Source organism: Pipistrellus hanaki, assembly GCF_964339955.1.
Source record: "Pipistrellus hanaki genome assembly, chromosome: 3".
Lineage (NCBI taxonomy): Eukaryota > Metazoa > Chordata > Mammalia > Chiroptera > Vespertilionidae > Pipistrellus > Pipistrellus hanaki.
This window is the reverse complement of record NC_140505.1, coordinates 142,746,037-142,754,753: the sequence shown is the minus strand read 5'-3', so window position 1 is coordinate 142,754,753 and position 8,717 is coordinate 142,746,037. Positions and strand designations below refer to the sequence as shown.

Genomic DNA, 8,717 nt, shown 5'->3' with positions numbered 1-8,717 from the left:
TAGTACAGTGCTTGGCACTGATCAGGTACTCCCTAAATGCTTGCTGAGTGATTGAACAAAAGGTGATATTGCCCATCACCTTAGAAACAAAAACCAGACGGGTTTACATGTGTCCGTGTTTATCAGGGTGGCAATACTTCAAAGTTAGCTTTTAATGTATCACAGAAGCAAGTGTCACAGCTGAACCCAGGACTCTTGACTCCCAATTCAATGTGTTTCCATTATATTATTATACTTTGTACCCTTTTCCTTTACTTAAGAGTTCCATTTCTTCTTCCATCCTGCAGATCCTTACTTCACCAAGTACCAGACTATTAACACTAGATATACTCTAAAATGTAACCCCTTTCCAAGGGTATTTGCTTATTAACCAAGGGTGGGGGGCAGGTGCAAAGTATCTAGATTGAGGAGCCCGTGGTCCATGGCATCATCAAATAGTTAAAGCTGGAAGGTCAAATGAGCTGGAGGTCATGGATGTGACTTGAAAGCTTTCTGAACCCAGGGTAGAATCAATAACCTTGCCCAAGCAGAGAACAGTGTGCTGGACTGGGCCAACCTCCCTATGTCAAACAGAGACTCCATACATAGAATAAAGCTTTATTTAACAATCTGAAAATATGTTAAGTCTTGAAAAATGAGTGGTTAATCCAAGATTTGTTTCCTGTTCTCTTTGTATGTGTGGTTGTGTGTATGCATCCATAGATGTTTTTTGCTTATTACAGTCATTTTAGCCCCACTTTATTTAATATATAAAGTCTTATTATATAACAGTGCTGAAATATGAATTAAATATTCCCTGAGTCTAACCATTTCTTCTCCCAAGCCTGCCTGCCTCCTTCCCTCCCCTAAGACTGCTCCTCAGCCTCCATTAATGCTAGGTCTTTAGAGACAATCACCATCCACTTTGAGAAACTAGAAATGAATGTTAGATCTTAAGTCTCTATGGCCTTATATACCCTCTAGCTGAAGAGTTTCTCTGGAGAGGTACATATGTGGGAGGTCTTGGCAGTTGCTCTTCACAGTTATGCACTCTGATTTGTAGATACCTGGAAAGTAAACATGATTGCATTAGATGCTCACCTGTCCTCCCACCAACCACTCAAGGAAGGTAAAAACTCAATTTGCTTCTATCAAACTATATTTCATGTCATGCACTATTGAGGGAAGTGAAGCTGGTTGTTGGGATTATTGTCAAAACTTTTTGCAGATATTGGTCATTGCATCTGTCTTCATCTCTTTATGAGATTCACAGGAGAAATTTCCTTATCATCTTAGTAGCAGGAGTTGTTTAAAGGAATGGCATCATGAACTGGGTGAACTGATCAGATTTTTATCTTCTTGGATATTTAAAAAGTCTGGAACCAATTTTGTGATCCATCCTTACTAAGTTTATTTCATAGAATGCATTTTTCTATTTGCATAATTCATCACTCCATTTTATGTCACTGTCATTATTTCTGAGTTACTTTGCTATATTTTATGTGTGTATATGTATTTTCCTTTTTGTATTTAACTTTTTGAAATAAGTTCAGAAAAACTAGATAAGTACTTGGAAGATAGGGCTATGGTGAGAGGTCAAGAGGTTCAAGGCCAAGTGTTGGGAAATGGACACCCCAAACCCACAATGTCCCGGTTTACTCTTGGTTCTCCTGTTCCCATCTGCTTGACTTTGCTCTAAGACAGGGGTCTTCAAACTACAGCCCGCGGGCCACATGCGGCCCGCAGAGGAGTCTGATCCGGCCCGCCAGGTTTTTTGGGCAGTGAGCGTAGCCAAGGTGTTACAGTAGGAATTAGTAGTTCATATAGTCCGGCCCTCCAGCTCTCTGAGGGACCGTGATCTGGCCCCCACTTTAAAAAGTTTGAGGACCCCTGCTCTAAGGATATTGTTCACTGCTGGGTTCCCCTAGCAGCCATGGTGAAGATTCTAATCTGTAGTCAAATTTCTGTCCACTCCCAGTGACCAATCTTACCACCCATCGTGGTCTCTGTATCTGTCCACCTTACCTCTTCTTGACGCTCAGGTGCTGCGACGTTACTGTCTTCTGGAACCACAGAGGCATGAATCTGGAGACCTTGGCTCTGTAAAAAGAAGAGTTCTGCCAGTGAGAGGTGGCTCAGCCTCCCCAGCCTCTCAGCTTAGGGGATCTTCTGTGCCTTACACTCTACAGGGTCATAGACAATATAAAGGGTGAACATACAATGTTGGTTCACTACAGCCTGAAGGCTTTACTGCTATCCTCTGTCACCGGTCAAGAAACCAAGATTCAGAGGGTGAAATGACTTGCAGGGACAGGTATCCAGGTCTTTGGGCTCCAAAGTGGTTTCCATAATCAGACACTATAATTTGTGTGACATGCATCAGTATGTATGTCTGTGTGGGAGTCTGTGAGGATATAAATATAGGTCTTAAGAACACTACCTACCACTTTTAGACTGTCCTCAAGAATACACTGCAGTTAACACACTGAGATGATCTGAGCCGAGGGCAGCTAGGAGAGGCCAGTGCAATAGTGGTTTCTTTGGGAAAAGTTCTAGGTTCTGCAGTGGGAACCCAAGTGTGAAAAGCTCTGTCTAGGACGGCGGTTCTCAACCTTTTTAATGCCACGGCCCTTTAATACAGCTCCTCATGTTGTGGTGGTCCCAACCATAAAATGATTTTCATTGCTACTTCATAACTGTAATTCTGCTACTGTTACGAATCGTAATGTAAATATCTGTGTTTTCTGATGGTCTTAGGCGACCCTGATAGCAATTCTCAACCTGTGGGTCGAGACTGCTGTAGAGCCTCTTTAAAAAGGTTGAGAACCAGAGAATCCAAGATGGCTGCTCGGGTAGACACCTAGCCGCAGCCGCATGCAACAATTTCAATAAAATACAACTAAAATATAAAATGGACATTACCCAGAACTACAGGAAAGTCAACTGACTGGAAATTCTACAACGAGAAGCAAGGAGAAAACCAGAAGGAAGCACGGAGGAGCTGTAAAAGCCCAAGGTACGGAGACACGCGGTGCGCGCGGAGAGGACGGAGCCGGAGAGGAGGGAGGCCGAGTGCCTGGCTGGCGTTCCCTAGCGGGAAGGAGATAAACACTCGGACTGTGCTGGGCCCCCAACTGCTCTGAACCCCCGTTCTAGGCCAGACCCTGGGGACCCAGGCTCATCCAGAGGGAGCTGGGCTGTAAGGCGGTACTCGGGGAAGCAGCGAAAGGAGGTCCCGGAGGTGCACACAGCGCGCAGAGAAGGGCCGGCCGGCTGTGCCGTAGGACTGCCCTGGCGGGAAGGAGACAGGCTCCAGACTGCTCTGAACGCCACCTCCAACTCCACTTCCAACTGAACTGAACCCCAGTTTCGGGCCCATTGCGGGAGAGCTTACACTGTTTGGTAGCAGGCAAAAATCGAGGGCACCTTTCTCTCAGAGGTGCTTGCAACAAGTACTGAAGGACCCTGAGTCTCAGGAGTCGCATAGGGCGGGGCTGACGGAAGCCAAGGCTGTAGGCTCCACCCTCAAACTCCGCCCCATCAGAAAAGCTGCCTGCGAAAATGCCTAAACCAAATAGATCACAAACGAAAGAAATGGAGGACAAAAAGCGACTGGATATAGAGTTCAAAACCACACTTATAGGGTTTTTCAAGAGACTCCTAGAAAAGGCCGATAAAATAAATGAGACCTATGAGGATATGAAAAGGGAGCAACAAGAAATGCTAAGGGATCAACAAGAAATAAAGAATACATTGTCTGAAATAAAAAATATTCTACAGAGTCCTAAAAACAGAATAGAAGATCGCAAGAATCAAGTCAAAGATTTGGAACATAAAGAGCCAGAAGACACTCCTCTGCAGAAGCTAGAAGGCAAGAGAATCCAGAAAATTGAAGATAATGTAAGAAACCTCTGGGACAACTTCAAACGATCCAACATCAGAATCATGGGGGTCCCAGAAGATGAGAGAGAGCAAGATATCGAAAACATACTGAAAGAAATAGTGACAGAAAACTTCCCCCACCTGGGGAAAGAATTGGACTTACAAGTCCAGGAAGCACACAGAACTCCAAATAAGAGGAATCCAAAGAGGACCACACCAAGACAAATCATAATTAAGATTCCAAGAGCAAAGGACAAAGAGAGAATATTAAAAGCAGCAAGAGCTAAGCAGGTGGTTACCTATAAAGGAGCACCTTTACGATTGTCAGCTGATTTCTCAACAGAAACCATGCAGGCCAGACGGGAATGGCAAGAAATATTCAAGGTGATGAATAGCAAGAACCTACAGCCAAAAATAATCTACCCAGCAAAGCTATCACTCAGAATCGAAGGCCAGATAAAGAGCTTCACTAATAAAAAAAAGCTAAAGGAGTTCATCACCACCAAACCAGAATTATATGAATTGCTGAAGGGGGTTCTTTCAGAAGAGAAAGTAAATAAAGATAAAAATTATGAACAACAAATACGTAACTATCAACAAGTGAATCTAAAAACCAAGGAAATTAAAAAAACAAATCTGATGAACAATATTAACTGTTGAATATAATATTGTAGAATCAGAGGTATGGAAGGGGAGTGAACTGATGATTCTTGGGGAAAAGGGGAGAGGGGAATGTGGGAAGAGACTGAACATATAAACTGTGCACCTATGGATGAGGACAATGGGGAGTGGGGAAAGGGCAGAGGGTGGGGTGGGAAGGGGGGGGGGGAAGGAACACTTGTAATAATATGAACAATAAAAATTTATTAAAAAAAAAAAAAAAAAAAAAAAAAGGTTGAGAACCACTTGTCTAGGAGCTGCTAAGCCAGGAGAAGACGTTGGAACTCTACAATTAAGAATTTGTTTTTAATTGAAATTTAATTCACACACCATAACATTCACTCTTTTAAAGTAGAACCAATTTCTATCAGTATGCAGCTACTTGAAATGTTCTGATTTTTCCTTCTAGGAAATTGTTCCTTATTCTCTCCTTTGATTTCAGGCCCGGAATTACCTGAAAGGTAATACTTCCTCCCAGAAAGTTCTCATCCTCTCACAGGGATTTTAAATGCTAATCAAGAACAAATTTTCTCATAGTGATCTTTTTTAATTGTGATCCATTTTATATGTGATATGTCCATAATTCTGCTTGAGCGAAAATATGATTTATGATGTTTCTGCAAGGGAAGTAAACAGATCGAGTAGGATAAAGGCTTCAGAGGATTGATGTCACTGATAGTCTAGGATCTAAGATGCTCTAACTGCTTAATTCCATAGGAAAAATAGGTTTCCTTAGTTGATGACCAAAGCAATCCCACAGGAAAGGCTGTGAGTAAACACTATAATTATGAAAAAACAAAACAATAACACTATAATTCTCAAATATAAGGAGGTCGCCTCAGGGGAAAGGAGGTTGTGTCCTGTACCTCTTTCCAAAGGAGAACAGTGTTATTAGCCTGTTCCTCAATATGGACAGCAGCATCTTGATCCCCATAATCTCCCTTTCAATAAGATTACTCCAAGAATGAAAATTTGTTCTATTAGTCATCAGAGCCAAACAGCTCACATTATTGCTGCCTCCACGCTAAAGTCATATATTATAAAGTCAAATGTAAATTAATTTTGGATTTTCCATATTGCTGAGTTCCTCTTCTCAGTGCAGAAATGTCAGAAGTGGCTAAACTTGCTTCGAAATCCCACAATTACCCTGTGCTTCTTCACTATCCATACGCCCCACATCCCTGTCAGTCAGCACAGGGACCTCACACCAGAAACCAGCCAAGAGAAAGTTTTACATCTCGCTCTGTTAGACCTTCAGTACCTCATGTGAATCAAGTCTCAGGGCATAATAAATGTTGATGACTTACCTCAGGGGAGTCAGCCAAGATATTTTTCTCCTCTTTGTCTTCCATCTTACTTGCCTTGTCAGATTCTGAAAAAACCTGCAGATCAAAGAGGACAATGTAGAAGGAAGTCCCAAACCTTCTCACCCTGGATACCACCCTGGTACCCGTTGTTCATGTTAACTCGTTCTCTCAGACAGTAGGAGGCTCCAAAGGTATCATGGACAGCCTTCCTTAGGCTCAGGCAGTAACAGGGCAGTGCGATCTGAGGGGTGCCAGAAGTCTCATACTCCCAGAGCCACATGGCTCATGCCCTGGCCTCCTTCATTGCCCCAATGTCACCTTCTCTGGCCACTCTGTTTAAAATCACAACTCAGCACCAATTCCCTGTGCCTTCCCCTACTTATTTTCTCTCTATATATTTTATCACCACTAATTATAATTTTACTTATTTATTCTGTTTTTGTATTCCTCTTCTCCCCTTCTCCACTAGGATATAAGATGCAGGAAGGCAGGGAATTTTATGCTTTGTTCACTGTAATATCCCACTTCCTAGAAAAGTGCCTGGTACATAGTAAGGACTCAATAAGTAATTTGAGTAATTGTGGAATGCATGAATGAATGAATCTTGGTACCATATAGTCAGATTCTCACCAAAATCCTCCCTATAATGAACCTGACAGATGATCATATATCTTAGCTTTTAACATCAACGAAGGAGAACTATTTGTCAAAGTGGCCCATCACATTTTGTTGTTTGGAAGCCCCTTGAGTCTCCTTTCATATATATATTGATTTCAGAGAGGAAAGTAGAGGAAGAGAAGCATAGAAACATCAATGATAAGAGAGAATCACTGATGGGCCACTTCCTGCATGCCTCCTACTGGGGATTGAGCTGCAACCCGGACATGTACCCTGACGGAATCAACTGTGACCTCCTGGTTCATGGGTTGATGCTAAACCACTGAACCACACTGGCTGGGTGCCCCTATATTTAAAAAATATTTTTTCCATACCATTTTTTTTTTAACAGAGATAATTGTTAAAAGTTCCCCTTGTATTGATTCAAAATGTACTTAAAAAATCTTTATACATAGAGCCTAGTTCTGCCCTCAGGAATCTCAGAATACATCAGGTCTCTCTATGATAGCCTCTGACTGAATAGAATATGACTTGGATTGCTAGATTCTTCACAGACCTGCTTGTTCTCCAAAGGCACTGTGTCTCTATTTTATTTATTTTTTATTATTTTTTTAAATACATATTTTTTTATTGATTTTTCACAGAGAGGAAGAGAGAGGGATAGAGAGTCAGAAACATTGATGAGAGAGAATCATCAATCAGTTGCCTCTTGCACACCCCCTACTGGGGATGTGCCCGCAACCAAGGTACATGCCCTTGACCGGGATAGAACCCGGGACCCTTTAGTCTGCAGGCCGACGCTCTATCCACTGAGCCAAACCGGTTTCGGCATGTGTCTCTATTTTAACACAATCCTTTTCTCATCCACATTCTCATCTTTCAAAAGCCCATCTTTTTTGCTTTCCTTCCTCTCTGAGTTCCTTCTTCTATTTCTTATCAATGAAATGATTCTTTGCTAATTTGGTTGAGGTCTATTTACCACAGTCACAAGTATGACAACTGAAGTGAGACCCTCTTTCCTACCCCCTATTCAAAAAGTTAAAGCTCAGGATGTCAGCTGAAGATTCTTTATCGGAACTTCCTAAACTTGTAGTAAAAAAAGAAAACCATTAGGAACCTATCATAATAATATTAGAGATAAGCCCTTTGTAGAAGTCAAATACCCTAAGAGTACAGATCACTAAATTAATTGCCCTGGAGATGTGAAACAATCCCCAGAACACACACACACAAAAACCAAACAAACAAACAAAACAAACAAAAAACAAAAACAAAAGGTAGTCAAGAGTATCCTTGAGACCGTAATATGACAAAATCTGATTAACTGTGGGACAACCTGGCCAGAGTAAAGATGATCTACACTACAGGAGGGTATAAAAGAGAATAGAGACTATATCAGCTGCACTCTCACCTGAGGGGTCGCCGAGATGGGGGAAGTACAAAGATCTGGGTTCAGATTGGCAGCGTTATCCTTTTCTCTGTCCTCAGGAGTTCTGACTGGCTTCTGTGGTGGCTGTGGATCGAGAGAAACCTCCAAAGTGGCCCCGGCCCCCAAGGAGGCCCTGGGGCTGGTGGGTGAGCCCTGCTCAGAGGCTGTAGGACTGGAGGCTATGTTCCCCGAGGAGGTTCTCGCTCTGGGGGGAGGAGGCCTGTTAGGGGGTGCTGAGGTCCTCTGGACGGGGGCTCTCTTCTTCGGTTGTTCAGACCCTTCACTGGAGGTTCGGGTTCGGAGGACAACTTCTGGGAGAGATGTGGGCTGTTCTGAAGGGGTTGGGGCTGTGCCTGGGGATGGATCTGGGGAGCCAGGGAAAACTTCCTCCTGGGACTCGCCACCCTCAGTGGGCTGGGTAGAAGGGGGCGGGGCCTGGGTAGGGCCATTGCAGGCTGGCAGAGGCCCTTCCTCCTCAGAGGAGTTTGCTTCAGCCTCTTTTTTCTCCATTTCCTTTTCCTTTACGGGCTCTTTAGTCTCAGAGTTGTCTTCTCCCTGAGCTGGATCCGATGTTAGCTCTTCTTCACTTGCTGAGATGGAGTCCTTCTCACTTGTCAAGGAAAGTGTAGAGGGACTGGTAGGTGAGGTAGGAGGGCTGGAGACTGCAGATGTTCGAACTGGGGACGAGATGACTAAAGAGCGTCTGTTGTTGCTAAAAAAATGAAGGACATTCAGATTCAGAAGAGAGAGAAAAAAAAAGGAATTTTTATTGGGTATTTTTAAGTACCCCCAAATAATGATGCATGCTATAGAATAACAGAATAAAATAATTTAAAATGACA

General features: G+C 43.0%; 1 protein-coding gene across 1 annotated transcript in view; it reads right to left on the bottom strand.

The window, feature by feature from the left end:
• Positions 1 to 581: 581 nt before the first annotated feature.
• The window catches only part of BIN2 (bridging integrator 2), a 32,106-nt gene continuing 23,970 nt past the window's right edge, over positions 582 to 8,717 (bottom strand). Inside the window, exons 10-13 of the mRNA XM_084877428.1 lie at positions 7,858 to 8,587; positions 5,829 to 5,903; positions 2,005 to 2,079; positions 582 to 1,046 (exon numbers count right to left, since the gene is read on the bottom strand). Of these exons, the coding sequence (XP_084733554.1) occupies positions 1,023 to 1,046; positions 2,005 to 2,079; positions 5,829 to 5,903; positions 7,858 to 8,587 (904 nt within the window). The 3' untranslated portion in view covers positions 582 to 1,022. The remainder of the gene's footprint in view (positions 1,047 to 2,004; positions 2,080 to 5,828; positions 5,904 to 7,857; positions 8,588 to 8,717) is intronic.